Raw genomic sequence first — 25,941 nt, forward strand, 5'->3', positions numbered from 1 at the left:
GTTACCTTTCGGCACAGGGGGCTTTGAGGTCAAATTCATGCATGGTCTAGCTTACACTTTCTGGAGAGTGGGCTCTCCAGGAACAAATGAAATCAGGGAGCAGCAAGCATTGCTGCTGTCCACAGGGGAGGGGGAGGGAAGGTGCGATGATCAGAAACTGCTTTTAAAAGCCGCCTCATGCAATGTCAGGAACATCCTTTGGGAGAAGAGGTGAGTAATTGGTGAAAACCAGTCCAGACGAGGGCCATCTTTCAGCAACCATAACAGCTTCTGCTGGAAACTTTCCGGAGGTACTGACTAGAGGGACAGGCAGCCAGGCCTGCCCTGCCCCTGCCCAGCTCTGTTCCCTGGCCAGCATTCCCGCCGCCCCTGAGCTGCATTCGAGACAAACATCCAACAGAAACTGAAAACCAACCAATGTCCTTTAATGGCACCCGCCCAGGGCAGAGTGTGCATGGGGCAGCTCACCCCCAGCAAGGGGAGATGACTGGGAATCAGCCCTTCGCTCAGACCAGGCCTGCTGCCCTCCCACGCTCCATTCTTTACATCCTTTTCCTCATTTTCCCCTTCTTGGCAGCACCCCGGCCGAACGCCGTCCTGCGCAGCTCCTGCACCCGCTGCCGCTTCTTGCCTTTCAGCCGCTTCAGGCCGCCCATCTGCAGAAAGTTCTGCTTGGCCACCCGCTTCCTCTGCTTCAAGATCTGCTGCTTGTTCTTCAGCTCCGAGTGCACCCTGCCCTGCTGGGAGCCGTGTTTTCCGGGGGCGGGCGCCAGCCGCTTGCCTCCTGCCGGGGGAATGAGTTACTCAAAACCCTCCCCCTGCTCAGCTCCCGACAGGCACCTCGCCCTGGGGCCAGGACGCTGGCTCAGGGACTGAGCTAGAGAGCCATGCCAAGGGGAATGGACTCTAGCAGGGAACAGGGCTGGCACACAGAGCGGCTGGGCTCCAGGGTGGTAGCAGTTCTCTAGCCAGCAGTGATGTGGACGCTATCTTGTATATCAGCCTGCCTGGATCCCCCAGGCACCAATGTCTGCACAGGGCAGGGCCTTCACCCCCAGGCACTCACCTCTGCCCCTGCGGTGCGCCCCGCCTCTCGGCTCGCTCCCCGCCTCCTCCTCGGAGTCCCACTCCTCAACTTTGTATTTCTTCTTCCACTTCTCATAGCTGGGGTGGCGGGTTAAGGAAAGGGCTGGGAGGCAAGCCCTCCGCGATGTCTCCCCTCACCTTAATCCCAATCCCTGCGCTTCCCTTCTCAAGCTCGGGGCCCCAAGGCATCGGGAAGGAAGAGGGCCCGGCAGGCTGGGGCTGGCAGTTGCAGCGTTCTCCCCTGTGCCTGCTACCGCGGTTTCTCCCTCGGGAGAAGACTTTCCTGGAAGGAAGCCCAGGCTCCTACCTCCCCAGCGCATAAGATCCCCAGCTGCAAAGCTCGGCCAGCAGGCAGCCACGCCATCCTGCTATTGCAAACTGGAATTGCCTCTGCCCCTCTGCAGCAGCCACAGAAGTGCCCCGCCCCTTGCTGCTGGAAACAGCTGCTCCCTGCCCTTCAGACGTGCACCCTCTGCAGTCGCCACGCTGCCCTGCAGTCAGGAAGCCCTGGGAGGACAGAGAGCAAGAGCCCCTTGGGCATGGCTGGATACACGTCACTCCCTGCCTCCGCCCCTGCCCCGGCCTGTCAGGAGTGCCCCAGCCCAGCCCCAGTCTGGAAGGATACAGATTGTTCTTGTAGGAGCCGCTGATGTACCTGCCACTCTCTGTGCAGATTTTCTTCTTGTCCTCTTGGCCAGTTTTCCCCACGAACCGCTTCTTCTTGCGGTCCCTGGAGTGGAGGCAGGGCAGCGGGGTGGAATGGCGTTGCGGGGGAGAGAGAAATGGGGGCTCATCGATCAGCCCCACCTGGAAGACTGAGCGCTCTCCGCCCAAGCCCCAGGGGCACAAGCAATCAAGTCCCAGCCCAACTGGTTGGTGGAGAGAATCCCACCCTCAGCTGGCACCGTGGCACTCACACCCCCAGCCCTCAACAGAGCAAGGACAGGGTGATCAGGCAAAATCCACCATTTGGTGCTGCCTGCTGGGGATCAAAGGGCCCCCGCCAGGTGGGGAGTGCTCTGTGTGAGGGGCAGCTGTCCCTATGGCCCTCCCCACAGCAGGAGCCTTTTCTCGCTGGACTGCTGCTGCCCCCTACAGGTCAGGCACTTACCACTTGAGCAGCTGCTTGGTCTTGCTCATGTTGTGGGTCTCGTCTCCCAGGAGGTCGAGCATGGCGCCAGAAGCCTGCTGCTCAAAGGCACTGCCCTCCCCGCCAATGCTCAGCCTGGACACGGGTGAAAGGCAGAGGTCAGAGGCGTTCGGGGAGCTGGGAGAATCAGGGGATCCCGCCGCTGGGGGCGTTGGTCAAAGTGACTCACCCCCGCTCGCTCTCCAAGTCCTTGGGCCGGTAGGGAATGTAGAACTCCTCATCCCGCTGTGCCTCATGCCGCTGCTTCTTCCTGAGGCCCTCTCCCACCTGGTGCCGCTTCCGCTTCCTGCCCACCACGGCGGAGAACACTTCCTGGGACACAGATCAGACAGGAGGGCCAGGTCCACAGCCAACCCCCCACCCTACTCTCCAGGCAGGACCCGCTAAGCCAGCTTACCCAGTTGGTGCCTTGGATACAGATGCCCACCCAACCCCTGCCGCTGTGCAATGCTACCAATTGTACAAACTATTCCCTGTCCCCGGCACAGTCACACCAGCCCCATCTCAACACACAGACCGGCAAGTGTTACCGGGGCCATGACATTAGCCAGCCCTTTGATGCCCCCAGCCATGGGCTGACACTACACAGTGCAGGGCTCGGGGCCGGCCAGGCGGGCTGCTTCCCAGAGTCCCCAGGCAGGCCCTGTGGTGGATGTGGTTGAGAAGCTGGCACCCTCCAAGTCCATACCTGGAGGTTTGCTTCCTCCTCCTCAGGGGCAGGGACTGCTGGGTCCTGGCCCCCCAGCGCAGCCCCAGCCCGTCTCTCCTGCTGCCCCCTCTGGTACTTGTCAATGAGGCTGCGGTCACGGCTCCGCTTGGCTCGCATCACATCGCTGGCCAGGGTCTTGTTGGTGGCGTTGATCTCAAAGATGGTCTGGTCGGAGAGATGGAACCCGTGAGCGACGTGTACCCTGGGAGACCCCTCCCCTCGCTCTCCCTGGGGGCAGGCGGAGCTGTCTGCTGGGCTCGCAGTTCAACCTGGCGGTCTCTGGTCCCAGGGGCTGGTGGAACTGTTCATTAAGCACCTGTAACACAGCGAGGGAGCTGGCCCAGCAGCATCCCAGCAACCCTGGTGCAGGCCGGAAGCATCTTCCCAGAGCCTGAGGAGCAGTACTTGCAGCTGAGTGCCAGCTTCCTTGCTTCCCACCTTAAACTCCTGGGCAGCTGCATCTCAGTGGAGGGGCAGCGATCGATCCCTAAAGCACACTCCCTTGCACCACAGAGGTGCTGCGAGGGTTATTGCTACCCCTCCCCCCCAGGGGTGAGCCTCATTCTCTGGGCTGCCAAGGTGGATGGACAAGATTCAGTTCAGTGGCACTCTGGCTGGGTCGCTGGCCCTGGCACCACGCCCAAGTCAGGGGCTAGCAAAGGCCAGCCCCCTCGCTCTGACACGAGGCAATGCCGCTGGCAGCTTTGGCGTGAGCGCCCTTCCCCACAGAATAGGCACGGGGCCTGGTGTCAGATCACGGCTTGTACTCACTGCTTTGGATCTGTAGGTTTTAATGTTGTCCACGAACTTCAGTCTCTCCAGCTCATCCTCCCCAAAGCAAGAACCTTCGAGCCAGGAGCCCAGAGAGAGAGGAAGGGGGACACAGAACAGTGAGTGCCTAATACATATCCAAGCAGGAAACGCCAGCGTTCTCTCAGCTGTTCCAGGCCCAATCTCCCCCAGCAGGACGAGCACTGGCTATGGGGAGTGCCCCACTGCTCCAGCAGGAAGTGTGGTAGGGAACAGTGCAGGAGCAGCTCCTGCCCTAGCCTCACCCAATGGGCCCCGCTGCAGCTCCCGCCGTGCCAGGAGGGCGCAGACAGAGACAGGCACTCACTGAAGAGCGGGTGGATGCCCAGCAGGGAGAAGTCCAGCTCCTTCACCCTCTTGACAGACTCGGGCGAGGGGCCAGGACGGGACTTCAGGTACTGCTTGTGCGCGTTCTCCGACACCTTGCGCAGGCTCTGCAGATCCAGCGAGCTCTCGTGGTCAGTGAACAGCAGACACTCCTCGTCATCGATGACGCTCTGGGGGACTCTGCCAAACACCCCATCCCCGTCTGCAACGGGACAGAAAGGGTTCGGGACCTGCAGCTTCTCCCCAGGGGTCCCATGCGTCAGCCCATCCCATGTGTCCACTTGGGATGGGGAGAACGGAGATTGCACCCAGTTCAGGGACCTGGAGAGTGGCCTTTGCAACAGCATTCTGCAAGGGAGGAGCTGGGCCCCACTGGGACAAGGCACAGGCTAAGAGGGGTGGAGCAATTGGAACCTTTAAAGACATACACAGCTGATCTCTTCTCCACATCCTGCCTCCATCCAGAGCATCCCCTGCCTATGGTCTCCAAGTCCCAGACTTCCCACTCCTGTGCCAGGGTGGAGTATCTGCAGACAGGGCTTCTGGCAGCAAAAGTCACCCTCCCATCAGCACATCCTGCCATGCAGGGGAGCTCGGTGTCGCTGCCAGAGCTTCCCATCACCCCTTTGTTAGCCAGCACAGACATCTAGGCCTGTAAGAGACAAGGTGCTTCCTCACCCCAGACTGGGGAGTGAGCCCCAGCCCTCCTGCGAGGCTGGCTGTATCATCACCATAGCCATGGCGTGGCTCTCCCCAGGCAAGCCCAGCCCCAGCAGGAATGCCCAGTGAGAGCTCCCTCCCCTCCCCCCCCCCAACTCCACCCCCCGCACTGGGGACGGGGGGCCAGTGCCCAGATGGACCTTACCTGAGGGTTTCTCGTGGGGGCTGGCGAGGGTGAGCGGGCGCCCCAGGAACAGGTGCAAGTCAAAGACATATGGGGTCTCATCCGATGCCACCAGGGAGTAGGCGGTGCCACTGCGGCCAGCGCGAGCCACGCGGCCTGGGAGGGAAAGCAAGGCAGAATAGCTCTGTGTTAACTCCAGGGCTGCTGGCCCTGGCTCAGCCAGTGTGGAGCCACTCTTAGGAACCACAGCCACGGACTCCGGGTTTGGCTAATGTGCCTACTCTGGTCAGGGGCAGGGAAGCTGCTAAGGGGACCGAGGCCAAGAAGCCAAGCTTGGCCCCCACGCTCAGCGGGGATCACGCTGTTCATCCGGGGGAGAGCTGGATGACGGCACGGTGTTCTCGCTCTCTCGTGCCCATTGCAGATGGTGAATCTCAGCATGTACTCCGCTGCTCTCAAGGGATCCGGCAAACGGTGCCCCTCCCACTGGGCCTGGCCTAGCTGGCTACCTGGGCCTTGCCCTGCAGACTGAGATTTGAGACCTTCCTGTGCCCCTCCCTGAAATGCTGCGTTCCTCCAGTGTCCTGGGCAGGGCCCAGCCCCGGAATGAGGGCTCCAGCCCAGACAGCTTTCAGCAGCAGGGAGTCCAGGCTGGGACAGGTGTTAACAACACGCCCTGCAGCAATGGGTCCCGGCAATGGCACGTGGCTGCCCAGCGGGGGAGAACACTTGGGGGTGGAGAGGCTTCCCTCCTCCATGGCATTTACCAGCCTGGCGGAGCTGTGACCAGGGCGGGAGGGAGCAGATCAGTTGAAGCAGGACAGGTGGCTGTGCCCTAGAGCCCAGCTCCCTCCCACAGCCCAGCCAGCCCCAGAGACCCACCGACACGGTGCAGGAACAGCTTGGGCTTGGCAGGGAAGCTGTAGTTGATGACATTGTCCAGCATGGGGATATCAATGCCGCGGGCAGCCACGTCGGTAACAATCAGCACTGCGCACTGGCCGTGCACGAACTTGGCGATGTTGATTTTCCGGGCTGCCTGGTCCAGGGAGCTGTAGATATGGGTGCAGTTCACGCCCTGCGCTGTCAGCAACTGGAGGGAGGAGGAGGGTGGAGCAGAGGTCAGCGCCCAGGCCCCCAGCAGGGGAGAACCAGAGACCAGGGGACCTCAATGTAAGTCAGAGCCAAGGGAAGAGAGATTCCATCTGGCAGCTTCAGGATAGGCTCCACCTCCCTCCCCTCGGCATCCCTGCCTCCTCCATGTACTAGGCTGGCCAAGCAGCAGCATGCTAGACCTCGCCACGCCACCCTCCTGGAGAGCTGTAATGTCCATCGGCAATGCCCCTCCTTCTCCTGGCAGCCCAGCACCAGCCTCTGACACTCCCTGGCATCTCCTGGACACAGGAGTCAGTCAGTGGAAGCTCAGGCAGGGGCCTGTCTTGGGAAGGAAACTTTGGCTCGACTCCGACCACACACACAGAGAACTGGAGCCAGGTGATGAGCCCCCAGGTCTCCCCTGCCACCTGGTGCATGGCAGGAGGCCCCCCCAGCACACCAACCTTGCTGTATGCTGCTCCGGCACCTGTTCAGCCAGAGGCCTGCAGCAGCCACAGAAGCAGAGTGCTCCTTCCCCCTCCTCCCTGCCTTGGGGAAGCAGCACCCCCAGCAGCTCCCCCTTCTCCGCAGGGTTTAGTGAGAGCTGCCCCTTCTGCCTTGGTCTCAGCACTGCCTGTATCCCCACCCCGCTACGTCTCCCACGGCTCCACCAGGCCCGGGCCCAGGCCCAGTAGCCTGCGCAGCACCGGTAGGGCTGGGCCCATGGCGCGTTGGCTCCCCGACTTGCCTCCTTGAGGTACTCCGCATGGTGCTTGGTGGCCACGAAGACGACGGTCTGATCCTGCGGCCTCACCACGCTCCTCAGCAGGTGCAGCAGCACGGCCGGCTTGTCATCTGCGCGCACATGGAAGAAGGCCAGCTGCCAGCGGAGAGAGGGGTGAGGTGGGAAGTCCCTCCCTGCCCCCTCAATGACCCCCCTGGAAGCGTCACAAGCCAGAGACGCTGGGGCTAACAACGCAGGCTGTGCTTTCTCTTCAATTGACTGAGGCAGGTGCTGTAAAGCGCCCAGCACCACGGTGTCCTGATCCACCACCGAGGCTTCTAGAGGCTACCAGTGAAATAACACAGCCCTGTGCTGCAGCCCACCACCCTCGGTTTGTCTGGGACCTCTGGCTGGGCAGCTCTTTGGCCCTGTCTGGAAAGCACCTCTTGGGGCTAATGGGAAGGGATGGAAGGTTTCCCCTGCCCTCCAATCTACACTGAGTCCCTGGAGGCTTGGGGGAACCACCCTGAAAGTCCGTCTGCCTCACCTGGGCTCAGGTTCTACCCGAGTCTGCCTACAGGTGCCAACACCAGCTAATGCTGTCAGGGCCACACTTAACTGAGGCTCCTGATGGGATCAGGCTCACAGTAGCACCTCGTTCACCCTAGCGTCAGTTACTAGCCCCAGGAAGGGGCGCTGCACACTGCCTGCAGCTGTGAAATACAGCAGTCCAGAGAAGGGCAGGCACATATACACATGGGGGCCCTCCCGGCAGGGGCTGAGGAGGAAGGGCCATACAACTCATACAGCTGGTCCTCCACCTCCTTCCCCAGTGCCAGCCGACAGCAGTGCTCTTTGGAGCTTGAGAGCTCTGCTGGCATGAGCTCAGACAAACAGGAAGTTGTTATTTGTATTGCACTACAGCCTAGGGCCCAGACATGGACCAGGGACCCAAGTTGCTAGGTGCTGTACAGGCCCAGAACCCAGGGACGGCCCCAATCTCCTCTACCCCAGCCCTCCCAAACTCAATAGCCTTGAAGACTCCCAAGCGCATCTCACCTTGAGCTGCTCACTGAGCTTGGTCTCCACGTCCAACCGGATCAAGACTGGCTCAGTGAGACCTGTGAATGAGGTAGGAGAACATGAGCCCAGGGCAAGGGGCGCCTGAATTCACATTGGATAAGAACAGGCCAAGGTAGCAGACTCACGGATAGACACGTACAGTGGGGCTATCACAGCTTCTGAAAGGCATATTGGACTGGCCCAGCAGGGGGCGCTGCAGGTCAGGAGGGGGGGATGTGCCAGCGGAGGAGTTGGAGCCCGCAGTGTACCATGCCCCAGCTTTAATTAGCTGCCTGCTCTCACAAGCACTAAAATGCATTTTGCAAGAGACAGGGCAAGGTCCCCTGAACTGAAGAGGAAAGGAGTAGGTGGGACACAGGCAGTGTGGATGCACCTGGCCTGGGGCGAACAGGGCAACAGCAGGTGGGTAACCCTTCCCTTCCCCAAAAAGGACAAGTCAGCACAGCTAAAACTACTCTTAGCTCACCTGCCATTCAGCCTGTTACGCCCTCCCCATCTAGCCCCCCATCTCTCCCGTGTGGGGCTGAGTGGGGGATGTTCCTTACCGGCCCGAGCAAACTCCACGAGCAGTTTGGGGAGCGTGGCAGAGAAAAGCAGGGTCTGGCGGCTCTCGGGGAGCCGGGCGATGATCTCCTGCAGCTGCTCCGCAAACCCCATCTCAAAGAGCCTGAGGGGGGTCAACACCACCAAGGTCAGCAGCCACACAACCCAGCAAGCCACCCCCACCGCTGGGGCCCTACCATCCCACGCAGCACCCAGGAAAGCAGTATTCGCATGGGGACTGCATATCCCCATGCACCGGGACAAGCTGCTTCCTCCCAGGACAAGCCCTTAAATCCAACACCCAGGAGCCCTAGAATCCCACATGCCAGCTCCTGCGCTGGCCCTGCAAGTGGAAGATCTAGCCCAGCATCAGCCGATAAGAAAGGGCATCATTGCACCAGTTGGTTGCTTTCCCAAGATCCTTGACCTGGTCTGTTTTCCCCCACTGGCCTCACATCTCACTCATCTGCCTGTCGTAGCTGAGTGCTCTCCCCATCTGTGGCACTGGGAATCCACACTCACACCTGTGTGTCCACGGGATGCAGCCACGGCACCAAGCCCCATCTCCTCCCTGGTGGTGCAGCTGTCACACTTGGCTGACAGAGGGTCCTACTGGGAGCCCCTGGGAACAGAGGGGCTGACAAATGCCCCAAGGTGAAATCTCAGCTACGGCAATGTCATGAACTGACCTGTCAGCTTCGTCAAACACCACGTACTCCACACTGTGCAGTTTCAGGTTCATTTCCACAGCCACGTGCATCAGGCGCCCCGGGGTGCCAATGATTCTGGAATGACAGACACCAATGGGCACAGGCACCCAGCTGCCCACAACTCCAGGACAGGGCCAAGGTGCTACCCACACCCAGGCACCCACCTGTCCTGGTGCAGAGAGATGGAGCTGGGGAAGCTGCAGCTCTCCACTCTGGTGAAAAATAGGACAAGGCAGCTCTTCCCAACCAACCCCCTCCCATCCCACCTGCCTCTCCAGCCCACTTCTGCCAGGCCAAGAAGGACATTCAGAGGACAGGTCCACTCCAGGAAGACCCATCTCCAGTCTCTGCTCTCCCCCCAGAAATACACATAGGAAGATGCTCTTAAGAGGTGTGGAGTAGCAGGCAGCCCCCACTGGATGCTATTCTTGATGCTCACTGAAACACAGGGAGGCTCTGGGTCTGACTCTGCTCAGCACACAGGCTTTACAGGTTGTGACTCCATCACTTCCCATTTACACCGCGAGTGCAGAATCAGACCCACTGCGTGCAGCACCTGCGAGCCTGTTCTGCGTGTGCGCAGCGCCCAGCGGATAGGACGAGAGCTCCTAAGTGCTACCACAATACAAATATAGACTGGAGGACAAGTGCTAGTAATAATAATAGGGCTCAGATTTTCCTGGATGCGATAGCTGATGGATTCCTTCACCAAGTACACCTCTACCCCAATATAACGCGACCCGATACAACACGAATTCGAATATAACACGGTAAAGCAGTGTTCCAGGGGGCTGCACACTCCGGCGGACCAAAGCAAGTTCGATAGAACGCGGTTTCACCTATAACATGGTAAGATTTTTTGGCTCCCGAGGACAGTGTTATATCAGGGTAGAGGTGTAGTTGCTGAACCAACAAGAGGGGATGCCATTTTAGATTTGGTTTTGGTGAGTAGTGAGGACTTCATAGAAGAAATGGTTGTAGGGGACAACTTTGGTTCGAGTGATCACGAGCTAATTCAATTCAAACTAATGGAAGGATAAACAAAAATAGATCTGGGACTAGGGTTTTTGATTTCAAAAGGGCTAACTTAAAAAAATTAAGGAAATTAGTTAGGGGAGTGGATTGGACTGAAGAACTTGGGGATCTAAAGGCAGAGGACGCCTGGAATTACTTCAAGTCAAAGTTGCCGAAACTATCAGAAGCCTGCATCCCAAGAAAGAGGAAAAAATTCATAGGCAGCAGTTGTAGACCGAGCTGGATGAGCAAGCATCTCAGAGAGGTGATTAAGAAAAAGCAGAAAGCCTACAAGGAGTGGAAGATGGGAGGGATCAGCAAGGAAAGCTACCTTATTGAGGTCAGAAAACGTAGAGATAAAGTGAGAAAGGCCAAAAGCCATGTAGAGTTGGACCTTGCATGGGGAATTAAAACCAATAGTAAAACGTTCTATAGCCATATAAATAAGAAGAAAACAAAGAAGAAAGAAGTGGGACCGCTAAATACTGAGGATGGAGTGGAGGTTAAGGATAATCTAGGCATGGCCCAATATCTAAACAAATACTTTGCCTCAGTCTTTAATGAGGAGCTTAGGGATAATGGTAGGATGGCAAATGGGAATGAGGACATGGAGGCAGATATTACCACATCCAAGGTAATGGGACTAAATCGGGGGGCCCAGATAATCTTCATCCAAGAATATTAAAGGAACTGGCGCCTGAAATTGCAAGCCCATTAGCAAGAATTTTTAATGAATCTGTAAACTCGGGGGTTGTACCATATGACTGGAGAATTGCTAACGTAGTTCCTATTTTTAAGAAAGGAAACATCTGTAGTATGCAAGGTCTTACAAAATTTTTTGAAGGAGAAAGTAGTTAAGGACATTGAGGTCAATGGTAATTGGGACAAAATACAACATGGTTTTACAAAAGGTAGATCGTGCAAACCAACCTGATCTCCTTCTCTGAGAAGGTAACAGATTTTTTAGACAAAGGAAAAGCAGTGGATCTAATTTACCTCGATTTCAGTAAGGCATTTGATACGGTTCCATATGGGGAATTATTAGCTACATTGGAAAAGATGGGGATCAATATGAAAATTGAAAGGTGGATAAGGAACCGGTTAAAGGGGAGACTACAACGGGTTATACTGAAAGGTGACCTGTCAGGCTGGAGGGAGGTTACTAGCGGAGTTCCTCAGGGATCGGTTTTGGGACCAATCTTATTTAAGCTTTTTATTACTGACCTTGGCACAAAAAGTGGGAGTGTGCTAATAAAGTTTGTGGATGACACAAAGCTGGGAGGTATTGCCAATACAGAGAAGGACTGGGATATCCTACAGGAAGATCTGGATGACCTTGTAAACTGGAGTAATAGTAATAGGATGAAATTTAATAGTGAAAAGTGCAAGGTCATGCATTTAGGGATTAATAACAAGAATTTTTGTTATACGCTGGAGACGCATCAGTTGGAAGTAACAGAGGAGGAGAAGGACCTCGGAGTATTGGTTGATCACAGAATGACTATGAGCCACCAATGTGATATAGCCATTAAAAAAACTAATGCGGTCTTGGGATGCATCAGGCGAGGTATTTCCAGTAGAGATAAGGAGGTGTTAGTACCGTTATACAAGGCACTGGTGAGACCTCATCTGGAATATCGTGTGCAGTTCTGGTCTCCCATGTTTAAGAAGGATGAATTCAAACTGGAACAGGTACAGAGAAGGGCTACTAGGATGATCTGAGGAATGGAAAACCTGTCTTATGAGAGGAGACTCAAAGAGCTTGGCTTGTTTAGCCTAACCAAAAGAAGGCTGAGGGGAGATCTGATTGCTCTCTACAAATGTATCAGAGGGATAAATACCAGGGAGGGAGAGGAATTATTTAATCTCAGTACCAATGTGGACACAAGAACAAATGGATATAAACTGGCCATCAGGAAGTTTAGACTTGAAATTGGACAAAGGTTTCTAACCATCAGAGGAGTGAATTTCTGGAACAGCCTTCCGAGGGGAGCAGTGGGGGCAAAAGACATATCTGGCTTCAAGACTAAGCTTGATAAGTTTATGGAGGGGATGGTATAATGGGATAACCTAATTTTGGCAATTAATTGATCTTTGACTATTAGTGGAAAATATGCCCAATGGCCTGTGATGGGATGTTAGACGGGGTGGGATCTGAGTTATTACAGAGAATTCTTTCCTGAGTGCTGGCTGAGTCTTGCCCACATGCTCAGGGTTTAGCTGATCACCATATTTGGGGTCGGGAAGGAATTTTCCTCCAGGGCAGATTGGCAGAGGCCCTGGAATTTTTTTGCCTTCCTCTGCAGCGTGGGGCACGGGTCACTTGCTGGAGGATTCTCTGCACCTTGAAGTCTTTAAACCATGATTTAAGGACATAGGTTAGGGGTTTGTTACAGGAGTGGGTGGGTGAGTGAGACTCTGTGGCCTGCGTTGTGCAGGTCAGACTGGACGATCATAATGGTCCCTTCTGACCTTAAAGTCTATGAGTCTATGGCTAGGTCTACACTACCCGCCTGAATCGGCGGGTAGAAATCGACCTCTCGGGGATTGATTTATCGCGTCCCATCGGGACGCGACAATCGATCCCCGAATCGGCGCTCTTACTCCACCAGCGGAGGTGGGAGTAAGCGCCGCCGACAGAAAGCCGCAGAAGTCGATTTTGCCGCCGTCCTCACAGCGGGGTAAGTCGGCTGCGATACGTCGAATTCAGCTACGCTATTCACGTAGCTGAATTTGCATATCTTAAATCAACTCCCCCCTGTAGTGTAGATGTACCCTATGAAATAATACAGGTGAGGCTATGCTGCCTGGGGGGTGGGAAAGGAAAGTCATGACAGCTTAACCCAACTCTCCCAATCACAGATACTCCAGGTAAGTTACAGAAGAGAAAAAAGCAGCGGGGCAGTCCTAGAGGATGGGTTGTGTGGGATGCGTCTTGGGTCTCAATGCACCAAAGAAAGAAGAAAAACCCACCCATGAGCCCCATCCCCTGTTGTGACCCTTCTCCCCCCCCCCCCCCCATTTGGAGAACACAGTCGCTGCCCCTCAGCATTAAGACTCACATATCGGGGTTCTCATGCAGAGCTGCAAACTGGTCTTCCATCCTAGGGGAGAAAGAGAATCGGAGGTGCTGGTAATAATGATCAGCAGGGGGAGCCATAACACAGCCCTAGTGACAAGAAGCTCCAAGGTAGGTCACTGAGCCACAAGCACTTTGCCAAGCCCCTCACGCCCTCAACCTGGTTTCTGCAAAAGAGGCTGAGACGGAGCCTGATCCTTGAGCCCAGCTTCCCAGGGATCGTTCTAGAGGAACAGGTTGGCCAGAGAGCAGCAAGCTGCCCAATGGGGGCCTTCATCTGCGCCATGCTTCTGAAATCCTCCCTGAGCCCAATGCACAGCAGCCACGCCCCCGTCTCGGTAACCGCCCGCCGCGCACCAACCCGCCCCCGTCTCGGTAACCGCCCGCCGCGCACCAACCCGCCCCCGACTTGGTAACCGCCCGCCGCGCACCAACCCGCCCCCGGTCTCAGTAACCGCTCGCCGCGCACCAACCCGCCCCCGGTCTCAGTAACCGCTCGCCGCGCACCAACCCGCCCCCGGTCTCAGTAACCGCTCGCCGCGCACCAACCAGCCCCCGTCTCGGTAGCCGCCCGCCGCGCACCAACCCGCCATGCGCGCACGTCTCAGTAACCGCCCGCCGCGCACCATCCCACCCCCGACTCGGTAACCGCTCGCCGTGCACCAACCAGCCCCCGTCTCGGTAGCTGCCCGCTGTGCACCAACCCACCATGCGTGCACGTCTCAGTAACCGCTTACCGCGCACCAACCCGCCATGCGCGCACGTCTCAGTAACCGCTTACCGCGCACCAACCCGCCATGCGCGCACGTCTCAGTAACCGCTTACCGCGCACCAACCCGCCATGCGCGCACGTCTCAGTAACCGCTCGCCGCGCACCAACCCGCCATGCGCGCACGTCTCAATAACCGCTCGCCGCGCACCAACCCGCCATGCGCGCACGTCTCGGTAACCGCTCGCCGCGCACCAGCCCGCCCCCGTCTCGGTAACCGCTCGCCGCGCACCAGCCCGCCCCCGTCTCGGTAACCGCTCGCCGCGCACCAGCCCGCCGGGAAAGCACAAATACAAGTAGCTGGGCCAAAAGCTGGGACTAGGTCCCGATGCTGAAAGGAGCCAATATACTTCTATAAAAATTCATTTAAAATTTACGGAACCCCCTGAAGGGCCCAGACTCAGTCCTGGCAATCTGGCTGTAGACCCAGCTGTGATGTTTCCACCCACTGCAGTGTCACTGAGCCAGGTCAATATTTCATCTGGGCATTGAGCTAGCCAATATTTCACAAGTTTCTACTGTCATTGACTCATTCTAGGGAAAAATACATTTGACAAAACATTCACAAGGGTTTGCGAACTGCTGCAGTCGCCGGCGCTTTAGGGGCAGACTGCAACTGGCTTACCTCTCTCCTCCCAGAATCAACGCAGTCTTCAGGCCTGTGAACTTGCCCAGCTGCAGAACAAAACACACCGCATCTACCGTCAGTCCTAATCTTGCCTCCAGCTCCCCCTCCCCTCATTCCCAACCATGGGACCCTTCACCTCAACAGCCAGGGCTACTCCAGCGCAAGAGGCCTGGCTGTCTCAGGAGGGACGAACACACTGAAGCTGCTAAGACTTTGGATCCGGCTACTTCTCCCTTTGTACAACCTGCCTCCGTCTTTAACCCCGCAAGACCAGCGATGTCGGGGGCTCTCCATAGGGGCAGTAGGAGGCCCACGTAGCAACCCAGCCATCAGCACTCAAAAGACAGAGTGCAGCGGCTGCTGCTACTTGTTCAACCTGCAGCATTACGGAAAGTACCCATGCACAGACCACAGCTCTGTTTGAAGGCTGTCCTTGTGAGCTAAACCACAGGAGTGCAGCCAGACTGGATCACACCCAAGATCCATCTGCTCTTTGTCTAGTCCAAGGGAGTGCAAACTATGGCCTGTGGGCCGGATCCGGCCCCTCAGGGCTTGCAATCCAGCCCGTGGGATTGCCAGCCCCACGGTGCAGCGGAGCCAAGGCAGGCCCCCTGCCTGCCCTGGCCCCGCGCTGCTCCTGGAAGCGGCTGGCACCACGTCCCTGCGGCCTCTGCACCCCTCCTGCATCCCAACCCCTTGCCCTGAGCCCCTCCTGCACACTGCACCACCTCCCATACTCCAACCCCCTGCCCCAGACCTACATTCATGGCCCTGCATACAATTTTCCAAACCAGATGTGGCCCTTGGGCCAAAAAGTTTGCCCACCCCAGTCTAGTCTCTTGGCAGGACCAAATATTTCAAAGGTAGATGCAAAGAACCTTCTAGTGGACAATATAGAAAAACCCGCCTACAGGCGCACCATCTGCCTAACCTCAGCTTATGTCCTGAAGCCTGATGATCTCACCCTCATTTTTTTACCATGTCTAGTTCTATTCTATTCAGATTCTTATTCTGTGCCCATCACTGTGGTATCCACGGACATTCTCATAATCCACATAAACATCCATATCTTTTTGGAACCCTGCTACATTCTTAGCTTCAAAGATACCTTGTGGCAATGAGTTCCACAGGTTAGTTATGTCATGCAAGAAACTGTCCCTTAGCAATTACTGCACTATATTGCCTCTCCATATCAACACAAGCTCCATGTACCATCTGTGAGAGAGCTCCCAGCTACTCCAGTTCCAGAGTCTCCTTGATCAGCTGATGCTGCTTCCTCCATTCCCTACCTCCTTTGTGAATTTCATAGTCTGCAAGGCAAGCTCGCGGGTTGGCGAGAGGATGAGGGCTCGTGCTCCCGTCTGGGCACTGTGCGCCTTCAGCTTCTCAAACATGGGGATGAGGAAACAAGCCGTCTTCCCACTGCCGGTCCTTGCCATGGCCACCATGTCTTTCCCATCCAGGATCACAGGGATGGTCTGCAAGACAAGAACAGATGCTGCTCCAATCCAGCTGGAGGATTCTTATCCTGTGCCAGTCACTGGGGTATCTATGGATGCTCTCATAATCCACATAAACATCCATATCTTTTGGGAACCCTGCTACAATTCTTAGCTTAAATGGCATCTTGTGGCAATGAGTTCCACAGGTAGGTTACAGGGGTGTTGGGGAAACTTTGCTAACACTGGGCCTTGTGGAATCCACATGCCAGACGTGGCTAAGGCTCACCAGCACAGTGAGATTCACCTCCCACCTCAACCCCACAAAGCACTGCAGAAATTACCTACGGAAACCCCCCATGACCTTTAACAAACATACACCCCATAAAAATTACACTGGAGCAATGAGAGCCTGTCCATTACCCTTCGCTGGATTGGCGTAGGCACTTTGTAGCCTTTCTTCATGACCCCTTTGAATATGGGATAACTCAAGCCTACGAGAAAAGACAAATATGATCACAATATTAAATGGCCCTTGGATAACAAGGGTGCAGTGTTACCAACTATTTTAGTGCAAGTCTCACAATATTATTGTTTTTTACTTAAAATCCCACCTTCCGGAGTCATGTGATTAGAGAATAACCTCAGCTTTCATTAAAAAAGTTTCTTACCCTAATAGTTGCAGATAAAAAGCTCAAAAAAATGTGACGTAGAGGTTCAAATTCCAGAAGGCAAAGAAAAAGAACCCCAATTTTGATCCAAGCAGGAGCCTCAATGCATGCTGGGACACGCGATTTCTTCTGAATACACCGGCAATGTGCTCCTCTGCCTGGTACTCAGGCCTTGACCAGTTGCTGAGGTGGCCCTGAGTCGAGCTAAGTTTGAGCGCCCCATGTTCATCAAACTTCCATTTCTGCCCTCAGAATTATGACCATCCATTTCACTCACCCATAGACTGGAAGCCCCCAGATTTCTTCTTCTTTTTGTTCTGTGCTCGTACCATCTCTCTAGTGTCTGGCTCCACGTCAGAGGAGTAATCAGGCGTTGGAAAGGCGGGTAAGATCTTACTGGATGCCTGCTGACGATGGAGAAAGGGCAGACATGCAAAAAGCAATGTCATTTCAGGTCATGATAGAGGGCTCTTAGATCATCCAGCCCAGTCAGGACAGGAGTGGTCCTTGCAGCCTATTTTCCCTTATCTGTCCAGTCTTATTTTAGAACTCCCTAGATTGGTGGTTTTCAAACTTCTTTTCTGGCGACCCAGTTGAAGAAAACTGTTGATGCCCACGACCCAACGGAGATGGGGGTTTGGGCTGTGGGAGGGGGTTGGGGGTTGAGGTGCGGGAGGGGGTCCCCCTGGAAAAGCCGGGCCACCCCGGTACGGCACATCGGCTCTTGCCGGTATGCCAAACCAGGGCGTACCAGCTTCACCTCTGCCCGACCCCGTCCACCACCACCCCGGGTAGGGTGGGAGTTCCGGGGGTCTGTCGGGGTGGTGGTGGATGGGGTTGGGCAGAGGTGAAGCTGGTACACCCCGGTTCAGCATACCGGGGAGAGCCGATGTGCCGTACCGGGGTGGCCTGGCTTCCCAAGGGGAACAATTTAAAGGACCTGGAGCTCCCAGCAGGGGCTGGAGCCCCAGGCCTTTTAAATTGCCACCAGAGCCCCACTGCTGGAGCCCTGAGGTAGGGCTGCGGGGCTCTGGGGGCTATTTAAAAAGTCCAGGGCTCCCACTGCTTCTACCGCCCCGGCCCTTTAAATAGCCGCCAGAGCCCCGCTGCTTCCCCAGCTATTTAAAGGGCAGGTAGAAGCAGGGGAACCGCAGGCCCTTTAAATAGCCCCCAGAGCCCTGGGATAGCGGGGGGCTCCAGGGGCTATTTAAAACGCCGGGGCTCCAGCTGCCTCTGCCGCCCCGGCCCTTCAAATAGCCACTGGAGCCCTGCCTCTTCCCCAGGGCTCCGGTGGCTATTTAAAGGACTGGGGCGGTAGAAGCAGGGGAGCTCCAGCCCTTTAGATAGCCCCCGGAGCCCAGGGCTGCTGCTGCTACCCTGGGGGGGGAGGGGAGAAACTTGCCGGTTCTGAGGGGGACAGTCAGGGGCAGGACGTAGGTTGGGGTCAGATGGGTGGATGCGGGGGGTGGGGGAAGACAGGCACGTGGGGCTTGTACTCACCGCACGGTTCCCTACCGGGTCTTCGGCGACGGGTCCTTCACTTGGTCTGGCTGAAGGACCTGCTGCCGAAAACCTGGAGCGAGTGGACCCGGTATGGAAGCGGTTCTTAGGATTTTGGGAGCTCATTACTGGTTGGGGTGCAGGTTTAGCTTGGGTGGCTCTCGGTCAGCGGTGGCGCTAAGGCAGGCTTTCTGCTTGTCCTGGCACCACGGACCGCACCCCGGAAGCGGCCCGCAGCAGGTCTGGCTCCTAGGCGGAGTCGTGCAAGTGACTCCACGTGGCTCTCACCTGCAGCCACTGCCCCCCCCCCCCCCTCCAGCTCCCATTGGCTGGTTTCTGGCCAATGCGAGTGCGGAGCTGATGCTCGGGGAAGGGCAGCGCACAGAGCCCCGTGGTCCCCCCGCCTAGGAGCCGGACCTGCTGCTGGCCGCTTCCAGGGTGCAGTGCGGTGCCAGCGCAGGTAGGCACTAACCTGCCTCAGCCAGGCAGCCGCACTAACGGGACTTTTAACAGCCCGGTCGGCTGACCCGAGGGACCCAGTGCCTGACATGCTGCGACCCAGTACTGGGTCCTGACCGGCAGTTTGCAAACCACTGCCCTAGAGAGGGGTTTCCACTCCTGCCTTGGGAGCCCAACCCCCAGCGCACTCCAGTCGTTCCCTGCATGGCACACGGAACTCCCCGGCGCCGCGCCCGCGAGCGTCACTCAGTGTTTGTGCTGCACGAGATCCAGGCGGGACCGGGACCGGGACCGGGACCGGGACCGGGGGGGGGAGCCCCAGAGCATTTACAATCGCACTCCTCCGGGGCGGGGCGGGGCGGGGCGGTCCGTGCTCCGGCCTGACCCAGAGGCCACCGGAAGTTTGGGTCCGTGACTTGGTCACTCGGCAAAGCCGCCCTCGGCCTGCGGCCGCCCACGCACCGGGGCCGGACACCACGTGCAGGCAGCGCCCGGCCGGGCCCCGCTCCGGACCCCCCGCCAGCCGGGGCTCGGGCCGCTCCCCCCACGCCCCGCCCCGCCCCGCTCCGCTCACCGGCCGCTCCGGGCTCCCCTCCGTAGGCCCCGGGCGGGGCTCGCCCGGCTCGGGCTCGGGCTCGCGGCCCCGAGGGGGCCGGCGGCGACGCGGCGCCATGGCTACGGGTCGGGCGGAGGGCAGAGCACGCGACGGACTCCGACACGCCGTGTGGCCCCGCCCCTGGGGCGGATTGAACCACCGCGACCTCTAGCGGGGAACACAGGGCTGCACTTCCCGTCCCCCCCGGCTGGAGAGATGGTATGGCCCGCAGAGCCGCGCGCGGGGCGGGGCTCGCGGGGCGGGGCTCGCGCGGCTCAGGGGGCGGGGCCCTGGGCACTTTGGGTGCCGGGCGCAGCTGGAGCGCGAGGCGCTTTCTGGCGAGGGTGGACGCGGGGCGCGGGGCGGTCTGAGCCTCTCCCGCGGGCCCAGCCAAGAGACACGGGGGGGTTTTGCCTTTGACAATCCCCCTCCCTGCGGAAGATCCCTCAGAGCCCCAACAATGGCAGATCCCCAGCCCTAAAAATGCCCTGTGCGTGTGCAACCGTCTCCCTTCTCCGCCCCAGGGACCTCCTGCAGCGGCGCTTCTCCCTTGTCCTTCTCCTCGTCTCTGCTCGGTTCTCCTTCGCGTCTACACCTGCGTCTGCAGCTGGACACCTCGGCTCCCCCGTCACAGGCACCCCCAGGGAGCTGGCCCTGCTCCTGTCTGCAGGTCCTTACCGGACTCTCCTGGACTTCAGGCAGGGTTCATTGCTGGACATGGACCCTGGCCCGAGATGCTTTGCGGAGTCAGCTTGGCAATGAAGCCCTGGATGGAGCTGGAATCCAAGCGATTCATCTCCTACGCGAGGGCCAGAGGAGCTACAAGGTCAAGGCCAGACCATCCTATGTGCTTGAGACCTTGTTTGGCAGCCCCGTGGGGACCCAGCCAGCTGCATGTGCTCAGGGGGTTAGAGCAGAGGTCTCACCACTCCTCAGTGTTAACTTACCTTCTCCCTCTGCCAAGAGCACCTGGGCCCAGGGGGCGAGAGCAGGGGGCTCAGACTGCAGGGAACGCCAGTTCAAACGTCGCAGGGGCCTGGGTAGCCGTCTTGGACTCAGAATCTCCTCACTGGTGGCTCATCTCCCCTCCCTGGTAGCTCGTCTCTCCTCAGCGTTAACCTTCGGCCTCCGTCTGCCAAGCTCTGGAGCTCCCAGGGTTAGAGCAGTAGTGTCAGAATACAGGGGTTGCCAGTTCAAATCTCACAGAGGCCTGGGTAACAGTCTCAGAATCTCCTCGCTGGTGGCTCATCTCCCCTCCCTGGTAGCTCATTTCTCCTCAGTGTTAACCTACATCCTCCTCTGTGGAGGGCAACGTTCCCTCTCATTTTTCCCATCCATGTGTGGAATTACTTTTGTTATGTGTACCAATATGGAGGTGAAGTGTGGCGAGAGAGGGGCTGAGGTTCGGAGGGTGGGAGGGGGCTTAGTAATGGGGCAGAGGATTGGGTGCAGGGGGTGAGGGCTGCAGCTGGGGGTGCAGGCTCGGGGGTGGGGCAGGGTTCAGGGTGCAGAAGGGGGCTCAGGGCTGTGGCAGAGGGTTGGGGTGAGTGCTCCAGCTGGGGGTACCTGCTCTGGGGTGGGGCCAGGGATGAGGGGTTTGGGGTGCAGGCTGCCCTAGGGCTGTGGTGTGGAGAAAGGACTCCCCCCAGCATAGGCGCTGACTTTTATTTTTCCCAGTGGGTGCTCCGCCCCACCGCCCCATCCTTGCTCTGCCTCTTCCTGTCCCTGCTCCGCCTTCTCCCCCCGAGGCCCCACGCCAAGTGCTGAACAGCTGAACAGTTGTGGCTGGTGGGAGTTGACCACCCCCACTATTTTTTTCCATGGGAGTTGAAGCCCTGGAGCACCTGCGGAGTCAGTGCCTATTCCTGATTCTCTCCTCATTTGTAGCAGTATAAATCAGGAGCAACCCCAAGGAAATCAGTGGAGTTATACTGATATAAAACTAATGAACAGCCTAATGAATGGTGCTGTGGTTCACCAGCAGATATAAACCCAATCTGACAGGTCAGATCGGCAGTGCCAGCAGGAATCTGAAACACACTTCTTGAGTTGAAGAGGGTACTAAGGGGTGAGTCTAACTGGCATAGCTATACTGGCAAAGGCACTGTAGTGTAAACAAGACCTGCATTAACCATGGTTTTGGGCAGTTAGTTTCCCTTGTTTCCTGGGGAAGAGGTGTTAGTGAGGGGGCATGATTGGAGGGCACCTCTGGGAGAGGAATGATCTGCCACTTTAACTACCAGCTCTGCCCTCCTCCTAGCCCACCATGCCCCCCGTAGGGCTGGAAGGGCCATGGGAAGAAAGGAGGATGGTAATTGATGGGCTGTGACGAGCACATCCACCAGCTGCAGGCAGCAAGATGAATAGCAGGGAGCCCCAGACTTTGTATCTACTTCAGGGAGCTAGTGCAAAGGAAGGGGCTCTGCACAGCCCGCTGCAGTACAGGAGTGCTGTTGATGTGTGGAACGGCCCATTCATCTCAGTGGGGTGTGCTCAGATGAATTAAGATGCTCCAGAGAGATGAATAGTCTAAGGGCATGGTTATACTTGCAGATGTAGAGTGCTGTGAGTTAAACCCGCCTTCGGAGAGCGCAGTAGGGAAAGCCCTGCAGTCTGTCCACAGTGACAGCTGCTTGTGCACTGGTGTGGCCACATTTGCGGCACTTGCAGCGGCATTGGGAGCGATGCATTATGGGTAGCTATCCCAACATGCAAGTAACTGCAACATGCTTTTCAAATGGGGGGGGGCGGGGAGTGTGACAGGAAGTGTGTTGTGCAGGGCCGGCTTTAGGCCGATTCAGCCGATTCGGCTGAATTGGGCCCCACGCTAAGAGGGCTCCGCGCTGCAGCTCTCCACCCCGCCCTCGGCTCACTTCTCCCCCCTCCCCTCCTCTGAACGCTCCGCCCCCCCTACTCCTCCCCCTCCCCTGCTTCCCGCGAATCAGAGGTTCGCGGGAAGTCTGAAAAGAAGCAGGGGCGGGCAGGCAGCACCAGGTAAGCTGGGGAGGCGGGGGGCGCGAGAAGGGCTCCAGGGAGGTGCGGCCCAGTCCAGCCCCAGTTCCGGCCGAGCATGCCGGCCCCCACGGCGCGGCGTGGCTCGGGTCGCGCGGCTCCAGCCCGGCCCGGCCCGCGCGGTGCGGCTCTGGTGCGGCCCCCGCGACGCAGTGTGGCGCGGCTCGGGCCCGGCCCCCGCGGCGCGGCTCGGGCCCAGCCCGTCCCCCGCGGCGCAGCTCCAGCCCGGACCCAAGCCCGGCAACCTCGGCCAGAGCGCGGCTCGATTCCTGGGGGCGGGGCTTGCAGCAAGCCCCGCCCCCAGGAATCAGGCCCCGCTCTTGCTAAAGCCGGCCCTAGTGTTGTGTGTATGTGGGGGGGGAGAGAGTGGGTTTTTGGGGGGCTGAGAGCATGTCAGCATGCTGTCTTGTAAGTTCAGACAGCAGCAGACTTCCCCCTCCCCCCCCCATCTTTCTCTCCCTCACACACAGCATTCCACAGTTATGGTTTGCATGTCGGCTGTCAGAAACGGAGCTTTGAAAGGGCATTTCCGCATTCCTACAGGAGTTCAAAACAATGACAAGAGTGGCCACTTGACTTAACGGGATTATGGGACATTTCTGGAGGCCGATCAGAGCGCAGTAATGCAACACCTCGTTCACACTGACGCCCGGGCATTGTAGCCAAGGCGCAGCAAACGTTATTCCTCTCGCCGAGGTGGAGAACCAGCAACGCTGTAGCCGTGGAGTCAGAGCGCTCTACGTGCCTTGCCAGTGTGGACAGGTAGTGAGCTAGTGTGCCCAGGGCTCCTTTATTGCGCTCTAACTCGCAAGGGTAGCCAAGCCCTAATCCAATAGCTCTGGGTGGTGTGAAATGACCCATTCATCTCAATGGCAGTTCCTCTCTACCTCAGTTTCAGTTGTGGAATACCACTGTTCAAGGTAATCTCACTATGCAGGTCAGTTTTAGAGCAACTGGAATATTAACATTTTCTTCTTATTGGGGGAGAGGGGACAATATGCGAGGAACGCCTGAACCAAATTATTCCAAACTTGCACCACTGCCCCTGTTGTGGCATACCAATATTTTAGATAATCTCATTATGCATGTGGATTTTAGAATACTTTGAAAATTAAAAGCAGCTCATAATGCAGGGGGAATCATAGAATCCTAGAATCTCAGGGTTGGAAGGGACCTCAGGAGGTATCTAGTCCAACCCCCTGCTCAAAGCAGGATCAACCCCAACTAAATCATCCCTCAAAGCAGGAGCAATCCCCAACTAAATCATCCCTCAAAGCAGGACCAATCTCCAACTAAATCATTATATATTGGGAACTTCTTGATCAAATGACCTAAATTTGCACCATAAATTCTACCCCAGTCCCTGAATAGCTTTTTAATTATTGCTTCCTCAAAAGGGAAGTGGTGGTGGAAATTATCCACAATTGATCCTGAGAGAGTAATATCAGGACTAGAGCCATAGTTTGAGCTCCAAGTATGTTTAAAAAAAAAGTCATAAGTAGTATAAAATGTGGACGTTACGTGATTATTTTAGTGGGACTGTATCTCACTTAAACAACCTCAAAAAGCTTGACAAACAAACCAATCCTGTGGCTATTTTTAAGACAAGACTTTTCTTAGGGCCTCTTCCCCCTAATCAGCTTTCTCTTACCCTACCCTATTCTGCTGTGCTCCCAGCACTTTGTTCTATATGTACTTGCAATGGTGGAAAGGGACAAATTTTCACACCCAGATCCAGTCTTTCAGCCCCACAAAGTCAGCAGTTACCCTGATTTTGGGTAATTGAGAATGAAAAGGATAATTTCATTTTTAAAGTTGATCTGTAAAGGGGCAATATCTGATACTGTGCCTTCGATTTTCTTCGGATGTGTAAAGAAGGCATGAAGATTTGGGGGCCTGGGTGTTTTTTTGTTTGTATGTTTGTTTTTGTTTGTTTTGGGGGGAGAAGATACATTTATGTTGCCTCCTTTTATATTAAAAATCCATGTCCTGTCTAGCCTGGGGGACTCATGCTTCGGCTTTGTCTAGACTAGAGTTGGTGGTCCTGTTATAATTTGAGCTAATTGATCGTAAACCCTTCCATCCCCACTGCCTCTTCTCCCCTGCCTCCACTTCCCCCATCCCTTTCTCTTCCCCATCCCATGCCCCTTCCCCACTGCCCCATCTCCTCCCCAGGCTTGGGGGGCAGGGGACAAACCCCCAGTACTCACCGGCGGCACGGAGTGGGCTGCGGCCGGGTCGCTCCACTTCCCACCGCCCAGTGAGTGCAAGGCACCCCCGTTCCCTGCTGAAGGTGACATGGTTTGTTAGCCCTGTGGATGCTGTGTAGTGTCTGGAATGGGGCATGTGTATTCCCATGATGCCCCTTCCCCTCTGCCTGCAGAGCTGAGGACAGACAGGTCTGAGGAGCTCTGGGAGGGAGAAGAGCAATATGAAGATGGAGTCTAAGATGAGGCCAGGTGACTTCTGTGGAGGGAGACATGCTGGACAACGGCAAGGATTGGGGAGACAACCAGGTGTGAACCCAGCACACAGAGAGAGCTGGGGGAGGGTGTCTGTGTTTGTAACACTTCCCTGTCCTCTCTCACAGATGGAGTCCAAGAGGGATAGGAAGGAGAGGACGAGAGCCCCAGTACTAAAGAAAAAAAGCTGGGCCCAGGGCTCTGTGGGGTTAAGACCAGTGGAAGGGACAAGAGTCCCCTGTGCAGAGTGACTATTTTGGGTGCAGGTGCAGTGGGGTGTTTTCTAATTGTAGCTCTGACAACATAATGGGAAAGGGGATTCAGGGTAGAGCCCTGGGGTGTGGGAGATGCGAGAAGGAGAGCCTCGCCATCATAGCAGAGTGTGATGATAACTTTGTTTTTTCCTTCTTGTGGTGTGTTTGGCACCAAGGGAAAAGAAGTGTGTGTGTGTGTGTGTGTGTGTTGGACGGCGAGGGGGGCGGGGACAGAGTCCGTCTCGGTGGTGAGATGGAAAGTGAGCGAGAGCACAAGCACTGTTGATGCCAGGCAAGACCTGTCCAGCTGTTAGCAGAGCAGCTGTCACTGTCTGTGAGATAAGTATCTGGTTTGGGGACTTCTCATCTCTCTTGGTGGCAGTGGTGTGTCCAACCCCAGCAGAAGTTTGGATCCACGAGGGTGACTCCAGGCGCTGAGTTACTTTAATTTCTCCTATGCCTCTCTCTCTCTCTCTCGGTCTTCTCTACTGTGTTGGCCAACACACCTTCTCTCTCTCTTTGTACTGTCTCCTACCATAGGACATGGGCAGGTGAAGTGTGCATTCATCCGCACAGGCTTGGTCTCAAGAGCCTGCACCATCTAGCAGGAGGGAAGAGAATCGTACTGGATACTACAGTGGTGGAGGTGGGGTGACTGGCCAAGCAACCCATTGGCTCTGTCTCTTCATCGAGTGGGGCTGCTCTAGAGCCTGTCGGAGACGGAGGGAGGGTGAGCTCTCGTGCACCAATAGAGCTGTGGGCAGTGATGTCTCGCTCATCAGTTATTTCCTGCGCTTTCAGATGAATCGTCAAGGAGCCCCAGCCAAAGGAGAAGTGGGAAGAAGTGAACCTGAGCAGCCTGGACATCCGTCTAAGCAGAGGTGAACAGTCCTGAGCTTTCTGCCTTTCACAGCACTGGGTGTGAGTCAGCGGTGATGGCAATCACTTCCTCAGCTCTTCCCAGTTTAGTTTTCTTCA

General features: G+C 56.8%; 1 protein-coding gene across 2 annotated transcripts; it reads right to left on the minus strand.

Annotated features, from left to right (window-relative positions):
* Nucleotides 1-404: 404 nt before the first annotated feature.
* DDX54 (DEAD-box helicase 54) lies at nt 405-19,348 on the minus strand. 2 transcript variants are annotated; one of them, XM_054006302.1, is made up of 20 exons: nt 19,215-19,348; nt 16,959-17,085; nt 16,434-16,504; nt 15,861-16,049; nt 14,569-14,618; nt 13,158-13,199; nt 9,061-9,156; nt 8,374-8,495; nt 7,805-7,866; nt 6,770-6,901; nt 5,809-6,019; nt 4,948-5,082; nt 4,063-4,284; nt 3,717-3,790; nt 2,925-3,110; nt 2,406-2,548; nt 2,198-2,311; nt 1,712-1,816; nt 1,067-1,164; nt 405-784 (listed from the first exon to the last, which is right to left on the minus strand). In XM_054006302.1, exons 1-20 carry the CDS (start codon nt 19,311-19,313, stop codon nt 543-545), a joined length of 2,520 nt encoding a protein of 839 aa, XP_053862277.1. In that variant the 5' UTR covers nt 19,314-19,348; the 3' UTR covers nt 405-542. The 2 variants fall into 2 exon arrangements, with proteins under 2 accessions (XP_053862277.1, XP_053862276.1); XM_054006301.1 differs by having other exon boundaries at nt 16,959-17,088.
* Between the last annotated feature and the right edge of the window lie 6,593 nt (nt 19,349-25,941).

This window comes from Malaclemys terrapin, chromosome 16, assembly GCF_027887155.1.
Source record: "Malaclemys terrapin pileata isolate rMalTer1 chromosome 16, rMalTer1.hap1, whole genome shotgun sequence".
Classification (NCBI taxonomy): domain Eukaryota; kingdom Metazoa; phylum Chordata; order Testudines; family Emydidae; genus Malaclemys; species Malaclemys terrapin.